This window comes from Panthera tigris, chromosome D3, assembly GCF_018350195.1.
Source record: "Panthera tigris isolate Pti1 chromosome D3, P.tigris_Pti1_mat1.1, whole genome shotgun sequence".
NCBI classification, from domain to species: domain Eukaryota; kingdom Metazoa; phylum Chordata; class Mammalia; order Carnivora; family Felidae; genus Panthera; species Panthera tigris.
In genome coordinates, this window is record NC_056671.1 from 30,145,637 (window position 1) to 30,159,714 (window position 14,078).

General features: G+C 53.5%; 3 protein-coding genes across 5 annotated transcripts; 1 reads left to right on the forward strand and 2 right to left on the reverse strand.

Annotated features, from left to right (window-relative positions):
- Window positions 1-375: 375 nt before the first annotated feature.
- Window positions 376-5,860, reverse strand: ZNF70 (zinc finger protein 70). Of its 3 annotated transcripts, none has more exons than XM_042963000.1 (2): window positions 5,822-5,860; window positions 376-2,472 (listed from the first exon to the last, which is right to left on the reverse strand). In XM_042963000.1, exon 2 carries the CDS (start codon window positions 2,391-2,393, stop codon window positions 1,047-1,049), a length of 1,347 nt encoding a protein of 448 aa, XP_042818934.1. In that variant the 5' UTR covers window positions 2,394-2,472; window positions 5,822-5,860; the 3' UTR covers window positions 376-1,046. The 3 variants fall into 3 exon arrangements, with proteins under 3 accessions (XP_042818934.1, XP_042818932.1, XP_042818933.1); XM_042962998.1 differs by lacking the exon at window positions 5,822-5,860 and adding an exon at window positions 5,566-5,762; XM_042962999.1 differs by lacking the exon at window positions 5,822-5,860 and adding an exon at window positions 3,285-3,486.
- A 1,455-nt stretch (window positions 5,861-7,315) lies between these two features.
- On the reverse strand, window positions 7,316-8,438 carry VPREB3 (V-set pre-B cell surrogate light chain 3). Its single transcript, XM_007091087.3, has 2 exons — window positions 8,369-8,438; window positions 7,316-7,644 (listed from the first exon to the last, which is right to left on the reverse strand). The coding sequence occupies exons 1-2, from the start codon at window positions 8,415-8,417 to the stop codon at window positions 7,340-7,342; spliced, it is 354 nt and encodes a 117-aa protein (XP_007091149.1). The 5' UTR covers window positions 8,418-8,438; the 3' UTR covers window positions 7,316-7,339.
- CD3H22orf15 (chromosome D3 C22orf15 homolog) lies at window positions 7,869-13,916 on the forward strand. The gene is made up of 3 exons (XM_042963004.1): window positions 7,869-12,789; window positions 13,020-13,094; window positions 13,175-13,916. The coding sequence occupies exons 1-3, from the start codon at window positions 12,567-12,569 to the stop codon at window positions 13,312-13,314; spliced, it is 438 nt and encodes a 145-aa protein (XP_042818938.1). The 5' UTR covers window positions 7,869-12,566; the 3' UTR covers window positions 13,315-13,916.
- The last annotated feature ends 162 nt before the right edge of the window (window positions 13,917-14,078 follow it).

The following is a 14,078-nucleotide window of genomic DNA, read 5'->3' on the forward strand; positions in this document are numbered from 1 at the left end:
AAAGCACTTTCATGGGTGGTTTCATGGCGAACAGGAGCCTTGGACCCTCAGAGGTACGTGGCCAGGTCCCACCATCCACATCTCACAGATAGGGAAACCGAGCCTTGGAGCCTCCTCAAGGCCACTGGAATAGGAGGGGCAGAACTGGGACCTCTGAATAGCCCTGCTTCCTATGTCCCCCGGCACTGGAAGCCAGACCAGACACGGGCCCTGCTGACAACCAAGGCATACCATGGTCTTGGGGGCCCTGGGTCTTGTAGAGGGGTTATCACTGGAGGGCACTAACTCCTTGTGCCAGGCTGAGTCCGAGGCAGTGTCAAACATCCTCTGGCCCATGGAATGAAACCTCAACCCTCTTGTGAAAGAGCCACCTGCCAAAGACCAACCTCACTCTAATCCAGAACAGAGATTAAAACACCACACCAGGGGCTTGCCACCCTCTCCCTCAACCCCAGAACGAATCCTTCCAAACCCTCCCTTTCTTCTGTAGCCTGTTTCGGTTGTCCCCACCAATGCCCAAGCCAGGTGAAAGATTCCATTTTGCTGCTAATGTATCTACTTTTGGATTCATCTTCCTTCAGCTGATTTGGACTATAAGCAGAGTTCTGTCTTCTAAAAGTGCCAAACTGCAACCTGATGTTAAAAGAGTTCACCTGACATTCTTGTGTGTTTAACTCAACTTTCTCCCTCTGGCGTTCATTCTTCTGAATTTTGGCAAAGGTGAAGAGACGGCAAAATTCAGTCTCCTGGGCTTGGGAGTCAAACATGAACAATTGAAGGCCAGCTCTCTTTTTTGGGCAGGCCTCCATTTTAGCAGCTTTCCTGTTAGTTTACCCTCCCTTCCACTCCGCAAACCTGCTGAGTGTGGGGCACCCAGCTGGCCAAGAGGGGGCCTTGCTGCTAGTGTGGATGGCCAGGAGCACCTAGTTTGACACATTTCTTTTTGGCCCTGGGATCAGGGGGGTGGGTGGGGTCTCAGAGACAAAGCTATGGGGTGTGGGCTCCATCTGGGAAAGGGTTTCGAGCTTTGGTGTGAGCTCTTCTTTCTAGAGCTTCTCCCCAGCATGGATTTTCTGGTGCCGAATAAGGTGTGAGCTTCCCCTGAAGGACTTGCCGCATTTGTTACACTCATAGGGCTTCTCTCTGGTGTGGGTTTTATAATGTTCGATCAGGGCTGACCTGTGCCGGAAGGCCTTGCCGCACTCGTTGCATGTGTAGGGTTTCTTCCCTGTGTGGATTCTCTGGTGCTGAATCAGTGCCGAGCTGTGGCAGAAGGCCTTCCCGCACTGGCCGCACTCATAGGGCTTCTCCCCGGTGTGGATGCGCTGGTGCTCGATGAGGGATGAGCTCTGGCTGAAGGCCTTACCACACTTATGGCATTTGTAGGGTTTCTCGCCAGTGTGCGTCTTCCGATGCTCAATGAGGTTGGAGCTCTGGCTGAAGGCCTTCCCGCACTCTTCACATTTGTAAGGTTTCTTCCCCGTGTGAATCCGCTGGTGCCGAATCAGGTGGGACCTGTGACAGAAGGCTTTCCCGCAGAGCTCACACTCGTGAGGCTTCTTCAGGGTGTGGATTTTGCGGTGCTGGCTCAGGCCGGAACTCTGGTTGAAGGATTTCCCGCATTCCTTACACTGATAAGGTTTCTCACCCGTGTGAATGCGCTCGTGTTTTCGGAGACTTGAGCTCCGGCTGAAATCTTTCCCACATTCCCTACACTCGTATGGTCTCTTCCCAGTGTGGGTTTTCTGGTGTTGCGTGAGGGCTGAACTCTGGCGAAAGGCTTTTCCGCATTCCCGGCATTCATAGGGCTTCTCCCCCGTGTGGATTATCTGATGTCTGAGAAGGTGCGAGCTCTGGCTGAAGGCCTTCCCGCACTCACAACACTCGTAGGGTTTCTCCCCGGTGTGAATCACCAGGTGCCGGAGAAGGTGGGAGCTCTGGCTGAAGGCCTTCCCACATTCCCGACACGCGTAGGGTTTTGCTGGCGGCGCAGTTCTGTGAGGTTCATTAGGTCCTGCATGCACCCTGCTCACCTGTTCACAGTCACGTCTACTGGGTTCTTCTCCACTGTGGATTATCTGACACATACTAAGGTCTGATTTCTGGAGGAAGGTTTGGCCGAAAAGGTCATCGTCCTGGGGTCTGTGTACCAGGGGGGTACTCTGATGCTGAACAGGGCTTGAGCACAGACTAAAATTGCCCTCATAATCGTCATGTTCCTCGTCCTTCTCCCCAAGAGGGATCTCCTTATAAATAACAGCCATTTGCTCTAAGCCTCTTTCCTGAAGAAAAGGGTCCCCCAGGTCCTCCTCTGGGAAAAGTTCTTGCTGCATCTCTAATCCGTCCTCAAACACAAAGGTCTCACCAAGCTTGGCTGCTGGGGGAACCTCCATTGGGAATCTAGTATCACCCCCAATGACTGTATTTCTTAAAAGATGGTCTTCTTAAGGACACGCTTACTGTTCTCGTCACCTGGGAAGAAACCAAGGGACACTGTCAAGTCTGCAAATCTGAAAAGAAACCAAGGGACATTGTCAAGTCTGCAAATCAAGTACCTAGTAAGTGCCTCCTTCTTGTGTCATACTCTATCGTGGACATAACAAAATAAGCAGAAGATACAATTTTGCCCTTGAGATGATCCCCACTGAATTAGCAAACAGTTTGATTTATCAGAAACAACTACAGGGGTGCCTGAGTGGCTCAGTTGTTGAGCGTCCAACTTCGGCTCAGATCATGACCTCACAGTTTGTGAGTTAGAGCCCCGTATCGGGCTTGCTGCTGTCAGCATAGAGCCCACTTTGGGTCCTCTGTCCCTGTCTCTCTCTCTCTCTGCCCCTCCCCCACTCACAATCTCTCTCTCTCTCTCTCTCTCTCTCAAAAAAAAAAAAAATACAAAATTTAAAAAAACTACAAAAAAGACAGAATCAAGTGCCACACTGTAGTGTCTAGAATCAAAAGGCTGAGGTTGTTCTGAAAGGCGGACTAGAATAGGAAGTAGAGCCATTGTGGAAAAGGGGCAAGATTCTAGCTACTGGAGGATGTTGGGGGTAGGGGATTCTGAGGAAGGGCACAGACTTCCCTCCTACACTAGGTTGGCTGCACCCCCTCCAGCTAGGAGCCTAAGCCACAACACTGGGAGTCAGCCTAGACTTCTCTCTCTCTCACCCCATATGTCTAGTCTGTCCATTTCCTGAAGCTTTATTAAGAGGTCTCTGCCTGTCTGTCAGGTCACAGCTCAGGCCTCAATGCAACTCCCCAGGAGTATTTCATTACTGACCACCTACCTCCAGCTTCTACTCCCTCTCTCTGGTAGTTCTCTACACTGACACCAGTGTCAAATCCCCAAACACAGGCCTGATCGTCCGTCTCGGGATCTTATAGCAGGTCAAATCCTTCACAAAGCCCTTCACACCTGGCCCTTTCAGCACCATCTGTAGCCTCTCCTTCCACATACTCCTAGTTGCTGTTTTCTCCTCCTCCTCTTCTTTTTTTTTTAAATGTTTATTTATCTTTGAGAGACACAGAGAGAGAAACAGAGCGTGAGCGGGGAGGAACAGAGAGAGAGGGAGACACAGAATCTGAAACAGGCTCCAGGCTCTGAGCTGTCAGCGCAGAGCCTGATGTGGGGCTCGAACTCATGAGCCGCGAGAACATGACCTGAGCCAAAGTCAGACACTCAACCAACTGAGCCACCCAGGCGCCTGCTGCTTCCTCCTCCTAACTGATCCTGCTCCCTTCTCACACTGCCACTGGCTCATCTTCCCAGACTCAGTCCAAATGTCTTTACTCACCCTACAACTCTCACAATCTCAGCACATCCCCTGAGTGGCCCATGGAACTCAGTGCACGTCTCTCACAACACCCATGGCTGTGGATGGCAAACATCTGCCATCAGGACTCTCGCCACCACTGCCTGAGAGCTCCCTGAGGGCAAGGTACTGTGCTCTTTCATTTTGGAATCGCCAGCGCTCCCAGCACAACAGGACAAGCTCCACACACATTTGTTGAATAAATACATGACTGAATGGAGGGAAAGCCATCTGTTTTTGTGCTAGAACTGATGGTCACACTTTTTGGGGGGAAGGGAGCAAAGAATTCTTTATTTAAATAAATTGTATGGGAGATACCAATAAAGAAAGAAAAACAATGATTCCAATCAACAGGGGTTGTTTCCATAGGGACTGCCCATTCGTCCCCCCCCACCATCCCACTATGGTGGCCTCTGAGGGAACCCCTCAGGATCCCCTTCCGAAATTGCTGTGCAAGCTGAAGGGAAACTCCCCAGGTACCAGGATAATAACAGCTCATGTTTACTGAGTATCTACTATGTGCTAGGCACCACTAGATCTTCTACAGGCACATTTGCATTTAACCCTCACCAACTCTATACCCAGGTATTATTAACGGTACACTGAAGCATGGAGAATGAGCTGCTCAAAAGACATGCCATGCTAAATTAATCAGCATAGTCACGATGGAACTCATTTCTATTTGGAAACTTTTGTTTTGTTTTGTTTTAAATGAATTTCCAGGGGGTAAAAAAGCCCCGTGTAAAAAGAAGCATAGAACTGAAGGATTCTCAAAAATTCTTTGACCACTTAACTCTCCTCCCCCTCCTCTTCAGGAACCATAATCTCCAATCCTTCAGGCTCTCTAAATCCACCTCATCAGGTCTAACAACCCAACAATTTCACCCAGGTTCTCCTCTTTTAGTCCACCCTTCCCTGTCTAGCTTAGACTTTATCGTGGATCTAACAACTATGGACTCTGACCAGCATCACGTTCCTCACCTCCTTGCCCTGCTGTAACGAGTTGCCAACTACCAACCTCCTCCGTCAATTCCTCCTAAGATGTTAAATGTTGCCAAAGAAAATCATACCACTGTGTACTGCGCTGAGACAGATTTCAAGTTTCCAGTTTCAGCAGGGTCTTCAGCTGTCGCATCCAATGACCTCCTTATGGCCAATCCCTCTCTTCTCAGACTTCACTTTCCCACCCCTTTTGGCAATGCTCACCAATAGCTCCCTTCTCAAAACCCTTCATTTCAGAAGTTGCAAACTGGCAGCCTAGGGATCCTGCCACAGCCGCTTTTGCTTGGCTCTCAAAGAGTTGAACTTTTCCTTTTTGTTTGACTTAGCTGCCAATACTGAAAACTCAGTAAGTTTCAGTCTTTCTCTTGAAAACCTGGGAGATGTGATAATACAGGTCCACCCCTTCATTAAACCCACCTTGCCTACTACCTGAACACCTCAAGGTTTTGAACCACCCACCCACTCCCACCCCCTGCTTTATTCCCTTCGTTTCTGAAAGTTTTCCCCCTAGTTTTAATGCTTTCTGGTTATTTTTTTCTTGGGTATCTGTGATTGCAACTCTTCCTCCACCCACCTGTTAAATCCTGGTGTTTCTAAAGTTCCCTCCTTAGGGGTTTTCCATTCCCATTACGGACCACCTATACGCTGACGTTCCCACTCTGTTTAGAAAGTTGGCAATCCTTTAACTGTCCTCAACAATGTTTTAAATATTTTGGGGCCGAAGATCCAAAGGTCTGGGACCCCATCATCCCACCTCTCCCGGGGTCTTCTTCGGCTCCTCCTGCATCTGTCACCCTATGCTTCAGGGAGCCCCCAGGGCCTGGGCACTGGGGATACCCTCGGACCGGTCAGGGTTTCCTGGATGGAGGCCCTCGAGCGGCCGCGGACACGCACACGCCACGCAAGCGGCGACGCTGGAGCCCCTACATGCTTCCCGCCTATGGGGGACGCCCACACCCGGGGCCACCGGAGGGGCAGGTGGTCACGCTGGCTGACGCCGAGCCACTCACCTAGGTCGGGGCGGGGCCGCTCACCTGGGCCGGGGCGGGGCCGCGGGCGGGCGGGGCGGGGCCGCACCTGAGCTGCTCCAACCCGCGGCCGACCCGGCCTCGCTCCGTGGCGGCTGCTGACGCGTAGCCCGCGGCGGCCCGAGAGCCCGGAGCCCCGCCCCCACCCGCGGGCACTTCCGGGACCGCTCTAGGCCGCGCGGAGGTCCTCGCGTCTCGGTGGTCCCGCCGCGCCGGTAGTCCTCCGCTTAGCCGCTCTGGCTCGGGGCACAAAGTCTGGGAATGGTCCCGGGTCCGTTCTCAAAGCGCTTCCTGGTCGTGGGGGAAACAGCTGGGTAGGCGTTGGCGGGAGTGAAGAAGAGGAAACTGAGACCGGGAGGGGCAGGCCGGCCTAAAGCCACAGGCCGAGGGCTGAGTTCCGGCTGCACTTGCCCTGGGGGTGGGGGCAAGCCAGAGGACACTGGGGCGGCTGGGGTTTTCGGGAGAAGGAAAGGTGTTCCCAAAGCTGTGGAGCCCGTCACCCCGCACAGGCCCAGGGGGCCTGTTTGATTCACCCTCCCTAAGTAGCCTTGGTCTTGATTGCCCAGCCGGTACCAATAGAGACTGAGATATGGAGAAGTGGCCCAGTGAGGACCCAGGAGGCTGGCAGGGTGGGCGGGACTCTCTCTGTTCCCTGGAGAGCCCCCAACTCCAGTACAACTGAGGGATGAATGGCCTCCGGACATAAGGCGCCTGTTGGGGGAACCAGGATGGAAGAGGAGTATGTGCCTGAACCCCACCCGCCCAACCCATACCCAGACGCTCAGCTCTGCTTCTGGTAAGAATTGCCCCTCTACCCAGTGCTCCCTGTTGGGCTCAGTTGCTCAGGTAAGGCCTTCCCTGCCTGTGGGAGAGCCTGGAGTGGGGAGAGGGGCATAGCCCCTATCACTGGAGACCAGTGGAACACATGTTCCTGACAGGAGAGATGCTGCCCACCTGTGTTCAGTACCTTCTGACCTGGTCCACAGGTGCCTCTGAGTCGTCCCCCCCCCCCCCACACACACACCCCTGCCTCCCTGCCCGGTCAGGGAGTAGGCAGGAGCTCCCCTCCGCCCTCCAAGCTAACAGCCTGGGCTCCATGAGAACCCAGTCCAGTCACCCCTTGAGCGTTGGACCACAACCTGCCATGCGGAACTAGGAGCAGCAAGGGCTGGTTCCTTTTTCTCTTTCTCCAGTTCCTCAGGTAACAGGAAGCCCAGGCCACCAGTCTGAGTCCCCTGGGGGCCAGTGGAGGGGCTGGGCCCGCCTTAAGGGTCTCAGGTGCTTCCTCTTCTGTAACAATCCCCTGTATCCCTACCCCCACACTCCCAGTCACTCTTTCAGCAGGGATCTCATGGTTCTCAGAATAGTTAATTGTTCACGTTTAATATTACTAACCCATCTTACAGAGGAGGAAAATCAAGATTCAGAGAAAGTTAGGGGCCTAAGGTCAGGGTGCAGATGTGAGAGGCAGTCAAGAGGCGCTCATCCCACAGTCTACTCCTAGGATATGTAACCCACAGAGCAGTAATAATCTGCATCATCCTCAGGCTGCACAGGGCTGATGGTCAGAATGCAGGCGTTGTGGGCGGCGTCCGTGGCTGCTGAGAAGCGGTCAGGGATGTCAGGGGGCCGGTGGTAGTCCTCCTCTGAGCGGTAGTAGAGGAGGTGTCGGGGGGCACTGCCTGCCCGTTGCTGATACCAAGACACGCCGTACTCCCCAATGATGGCATGGCGGGGGCTGAGAATGCAGGAGAGTTGGGCCACTTGACCTGGGAAGACAAGCAGTGCATCCGGCTGGGCCAAGCCTGGTTGAAAGACAGAGAGAGAGAGACACCCATGGGCCCAGGCCTGACATGGGCTCCTTTTTTTCCTGCCCCAACCTGGTGAAGGCTCCATGGAGACTGACTCCCAAAAGGCCCATAGCCCAGTGCCATGGATTTGAGGTTGGATGGGGCACAGAGTTGGTGACTGTTAAATCCTCGTTGGTGGTATGTTCCCAAGGATCTGTGTTCAGTTGAGCGCCTAGAGTTCAGAGGGTGGGACTGGTGGCCTCTGGGTCCTTCTGCTGCCCACCCCCATTCCTTGCCCTGCAGACCCCTACCCCTCAGTCACACTGGCTCTTCCAAACCCTGGCTATGGATTAACCACCACCAGGAAGCCTCCTGGGCTGTCTCACCCATCGACTCAACCTCAGACAACTGGCTGCTGGGAATCTTCTCAAGGATAGGTTGTCCCTGAGGTCCTGTAGGGTAGCTTCCCCTGTGAAAAACTAAAAAGACCCCAAAGACTCCGAATCCAAAGGGATCCTAACAATCTCGTCATTCACAAATGGGGAAACTGAGGCCCATACAGATATGTGACTTGCCCCAGGTCTAGGGCAGAGCCATCTATAGCCAGTTCTCCCCTCCACCTTAATGCCTTTTCTAGAACCCTCCCACTGCCCACATTGATTTGTTTCCTTGCAGGGGCCTTCTGGAGCCAGTTCCACCCCACCCCACCCCAGGTGAGCCAGGCCTAGGGAGAGCTCACCTGACAGGAGGGCCCCAGTCAGAAGAAGGGCCAGATGCCAGCAGGCCATGGCCAGAGGCAAGGAGGCAGACAGGAGTTGTTCTGTTGGGAGTGTTCCAGGTGCTTCAGAGCACAGGCAGGGGAAGCCCCTGGACCATGACAAGGCATGCAAATCAGTCCATTAACTGGGGGTGGGGACTTGGGGGTATAGTAGATGGAGCCCAACAGCTGGCCCTATCTTCCCAGATGTCTTTGGGGTCCTGGCCCACAGGGACTTCCGAGGAGCCTGGAAATCTACACATACACCCGTATGTGTGTTATAGCAGGTAGATCCTTTTTTATTGAGGTGTAACTCACATGAGGTAAAGTTCACAGATTTTAAGTGTATGGCTTGATGACTATACCATTCTCCTGTTATTAGACATTTGGGTGCTTTCCAGTCTTTAGCTATTACAACTAAAACCGCTGTGAACATCCCTGTCAATGTCTTTGGTGCACCTGTGCTCTCATTTCTTCTGGTAGACACCTGGGGCTGGAGTTGCCTGGTGATAGGGAACATGTACATTTCGCTTTAGTAGATTACATAAGTGTTCCCCACATGGTTGTACCAATCTGCACTGCCACCAGCAGGTAGGGGAGTTCCAGGGACATCCTTGCCAGCACTTGACATGGTCAGTCCCTTTAATTTGCCAGACAGAGGGGAGCTGACTTCCCAAGTTGGTATTCAAACTTGAATCTCAGAACCTCCTCGTCTTCATGAATTCAGGCAAGTTCCTTGCCCTCTCTGTGGCTCAGTTTCCTCATTAGGAAAATGAAGATGAGCATAGTGCGAGCCCAAAGGTTGGGAAGAAGCAGACGGGATTTATTTGCCGAGTGCTGGGGACAGTGCATCTATTAATCATGCCTTGCATTTTCTGTGTTCTGATGCTTTGACATTTGGGGCCTTGCTGACCTTGGAGGGACTCACTGACCCTCTCAGAGCTAGGCAGTTCCTGAAATAATGCAGGCACTTATCAGATGCAAACCAATCCAGAGCCCACACCCGCAAGCACCTCCTCTATGGCTCTCATACCGTGGGGCAATATCATCCTGCCTTAGTCACCCAGGGCCAGGTGCCTGACATCCAGGGAAAGTCTCTATGCCCCAGAGCCCTGAAATTATTCAACTAGCCAATCTTACCCTTCCTGCTTACCCTTCCTCCTCTGTTCTTAGCCTCAGAAACCACCAGTAAAGACTCCCCCTCTCCCTCTGCCTGCTGACTTACTGGGTGTTTCCCCATGTGTTCCCCTCTGGTGCGGCATGCCCCCTCCTTTAGAGATCTGCAGGGAACAAACTATCTTCTCAATGGCAACCTCCTGGTCTGCTGGCCTTGCCATACCTAAATAATAAAAGTAATTAGAACAGTGCACTCTTATTAACTCAAAGACTAGAGAGTTCCCTTGGGGGAACTTTACCTCCAATGGGTCCCATCCCATTCCTAACCACTCCTCAGGGCATCTCTAAGACACTCAACATCTGATTCCTCCTTGGTCGCACTGAAGATGAACTCTTGGGACAACCATGATGATGGTTGGAGCTGAGGCTCCCGGGCTTGGAGTGGCCATTCTTCTGGAATCTGGTTGCAGCCACTCCTGAGCTGTGTTCTGCAGGACACAAGTCCCAGAGATAGTGCTGTCCCGAGAAGAAAGTGTCCTGTGTTTAAATAGTTTCGGGGGAAACACTACCTGTTTCTACAGTACTGAATGTGTACTTTCTGCATGCTGAGACCAAGGTAATATGTTTTAAAGGGTGCCTGGCTGGCTCAGTTGGTAGAACATGCAACTCTTGACCTCAGGGTTGTGACTTCAAGCCCTGCATTGGGCGTGGAGCCTACTAAATAAACAAAGTGTTACCACATTTAATCCTCACAAGGACTTTGCTGAGTCATGTTCTTAACCCCCTTTCTAGAGGTGGAAGCACTGAGCTGAGTGCTGAAACAGAGGCAGAGTGTGGTGCTGGGGGAGCCGCATGGAGGATCCAGTCCTCCTCTTGCCTCAGTGGCCCAGAGGGCAGGACAAACAGCCTAATCACTGTGAGGGAAGGGGGGAGAAGGCATTTCTAAAACCTTGGGGAAAAGGGAGCTGGCACAGGATGGGAGCCTGCTCCAGACACCTACCTGGCATCCTGGCTGAAGGGGTCTGGTAGAGGCTCATGGAGAAAGGGCAGGAGACAGAAACGAAGAGGTAGAGACAGAGGGAAAGGCGCTAGGGGGAAGAAGGAAAGAAGATGACAGAGAAAATGAGAGAAAAAGTTAAAGGATGGGCACGGATTGGTGCAGAAACACAAAAACCTATCTGCACAAAAATGTCTGTACTGGCTTTATTCCTAATGGCAAAAAACTGGAAACAATCCAAACAATAGGTGAGTGGATCAACAAACTGTGGCACATCTAGACAATGGGACCTTTCTCAGCAATAAGAAGGAATGAGCCATTGATACACACAACAACCTGAGTGAATCTCATGCTAAGTGAAAGAAGCCAGACTCAAAAGGCTCCATGCTCTATGATTTGTTGTATACAATTCTGGAAAAGGCAGGGGCAGAACACAGAGCAGTGGCTGCCAGGGGCCGGCATTGACTACAACGGGGCATAAAGGATTTTGGGGGTGAGGGAAATGATCTGCCTCCCCAGTGTGGTGGTGGCTCTATGCGATTTGTCAGATTTTTGTCACTTTAAGTGAATTTTACTGTAAATCGTATCTCAATAAACTTGATGGAACAAGGAGAGAAGGAAAGAGAGAGGAGGCTGAAGGTGTGGAGGAAAGCAGAGAGGGAAAGGAGAGCAAAGACAGCACAGGGAAGAGGGCCTTGAGAAGGTAGGGGAGAGCAAGGTTGGTGAGGATGCCACGCTTTGGCCATGGCCGCAGCTCATAGTTGGGAGTTTTCCCAGGGACAGGGTCCTCTCCCACTTTCAGCCTGCGAGCTCTGTCTGTACTGGTGGGGAGATGTGGTCTTGGGCCATCCCTGGACTACAAGGCTTGAGCCCGCACTCTAGCCCTGCCTTAGGGAGTGCCCATACTCCAGCCCCAGATCCTGTTACCAGGATACTGTGGGGAAGGCATTTGCTGCCTAGACGACTTGGTAGCTCCCACTGCCATGGAGACCAGATTGGAAGCTGGGAGGGCCTCAGTCTGCTTTCCGGCTGCTCTGACCCAGAAAGCTGCTCTGACCCAGCAAGCGGGAGGAAGAGGAGGCCAGGCGTCCTGAACTAGCTGCAGGGACCCCTCTAGGCTGGTGGAGCCCAGCTCCAAGGGTGGCCAAGCAAGAACCTAAGCCTGGATCCACCCACCCATTCCCAAACACGTATGCACGTTTCCTGGCAGGGCCCCACCCAGAATAGATCTCAGCCCCAGATCCTTCCTTAGTCAGGAAGTCGCAGGTTAGGGGATCGAAGCCCACACATCTGTCTACTCTCCCCTGCAGAGGCATGTTTATCACAGTGATGTTTGGAGGTAAGCAGGATCCCCTGTCCCGAGACAGGTAGGGGGAGAGTACATTCAGAGGCTTGCTTTCCTCCGCCCTAGGGGAGGGTGGGGAGGCAGTGTGAGGAAGGGAGGTGCACTTGGGTAAGGGGATGGGGGGTTTAGGGAAACAGCTCTATGAGAAGACAGAGCAAATGCTTGGAGTCCCTTGAGGGGAAACGCCGGTGGCTGGATTGTGGGAAATTCCAGTGGGCTCCTCTAGGAGAACACCCACCACAACACCACAGGGCATGTTGTTAAATTACACAGTCTCTAATTCAGTCAGTTGTCTTCAAGCTTCAGGGCACATTAGGCACCTAAAGCTCTAGCCACAGTTAAAGATTTCCAGACTTCTGGTGGCAGGTGGGGCTGGGGTAGGAGAATGGGGGGGTCTGGTGCTGGAGAGAAGTCCGGTGTAGAGGCGGCGCTGGAGTGGGAGGGGGGCACCCAATGCAGGAGGCATGAGCTATGTGCCCTGGTCACTGACATCTCAGAAGATGGGTGGAGGAGGGTACAGTCTTAATCTTGGAGACCTGTTCCCTCCTCGGGTTACAGAAGAGATGAAAGCAAGACAGATGGTCCCAACTGGGAGAAACAGAGGGTCCCATTCACTCACCTCTGCCCTGTCCCTACAGCTGGCTGCTGGGAGCTGGTGAACACTTGGTGCAGCCTGGTGATACTCACTGCCCACTTGAGGCAGAGGGGGCAGGTGCCCCCAGATGGTGAGGGGGCATGGAGGGGTGCTGGGGAGAAGGGGCCAAGAGTCCCCAGGCAGAGGTACCAGCCCCTGCCTTGCCTTCCTCCCTGCCCTCCCAGCGACCATTGCCCTCCTGGCTGAGGATGGGCACCTGGTGAGCCTGGATGAAGGGGCTTCCCAGGCCCCTTCCATGGGCAGCCCCCTGCTGCAGGAGCGTGGGACCTATGTCCTTGTGCAGATCATCAGTAAGTGGGGCCCAAGATTTCCCCTTGGAGTTATGTTGGGATGTGAGAGGGGGACAGCAGTCCAAGACCACCCAAGGCCCGGGCCAGCCCCCCACTTTGGCCAGGACCTAGCCTTGACCCTTCCCATCCAATGCCTTGTTGACCCCAGCCAGGGCCAGCAAATAGGTCTAGTGAGAGGTGAAGGTGGGAACCACCAGGCCAGTCAGGAATCAGTCTTACTCCCTTCACAGAGGGGGATGATGGGGCCCCCACCCGCTATGAGTCCCTACTGGAGAACCTGGATGACCAGTGTCCAGAGCTGGCAGGTGAGTCTCACACTACAGCCCCGGGGGGAGGGTGCGCCTTCTCCCCACCTCCCATAGGTAGGGCTTCTTGGGCCTTCCAGAGGAGCTTCGCTGCCTGTCAGGCCTACAACCCACAAGTGATGGCCGGAGGAGGCACACGAGCACTCGGCGTGACCACCAGGAGCAAGGCCCCCTTTCAAAGCCACGAAGGAAGGGCTCCCTGCCATCCAGGACCCGTTAGCTGGGGCCAGGAGCCAGGTAAGGAGGAGACACAGACACCTGGAGGAATGCTCACACCCAGAAGTCCCAGCGAACAGACTTATGTGTGCTGAGAGGTAGACTCCAAACCCCCCTCCCCCAGAAAACCCCACACGCAGAAGTACATACAAGCTAGAACACAGTGCACCAAGAGACATTCCCACCACTCCACTGGAATATAAACGCCCAAGGGCAGGAACATCCTTAGTGCCCCCAGAGATATCGAATAGGGCCTGGCACACAGTAGGTGCTCATCACAGAGCTGGTGAACTCAAGGAAGGCAGTAGCACAGAGCACATGATAGTGAGGTCTGCCCTGGGATCTAAGGGCCTGCTTCTCTGTTTCAGCAGTCCCTGTGACCTGGCACATCACAGCCAAGTGGCTGAGCTGGACTCAGATCCAAGGGGGTTGGCCATGACCTCTGCCATGTGTGATCAGGCCCAAACAGATAGCAGCCCAGTGGCATTCTTCTTGCAGAATCTGGAATTACTGAGAAGCTGCCATCAGCAAGAGGGGCAAGGTCACAGACTGGACGTGAGGCCACCAAGGGGGGGCCCCTAAGATGTGGGTGCAGAGAAGGGGATCCAAAGGTGTGGGGGCAAACAACCCTGACAGGGGGAGACAACAGGCTTATCCAGGGATTCCAGCACCTAGAGTCAGGTGCCCTTGGGGTCCCTGCTAACGACTCATCCCTATTTGGATTGTCAAGGTCATCAAATTACAACAGGGCTCCTCCCCCTCCCGCAC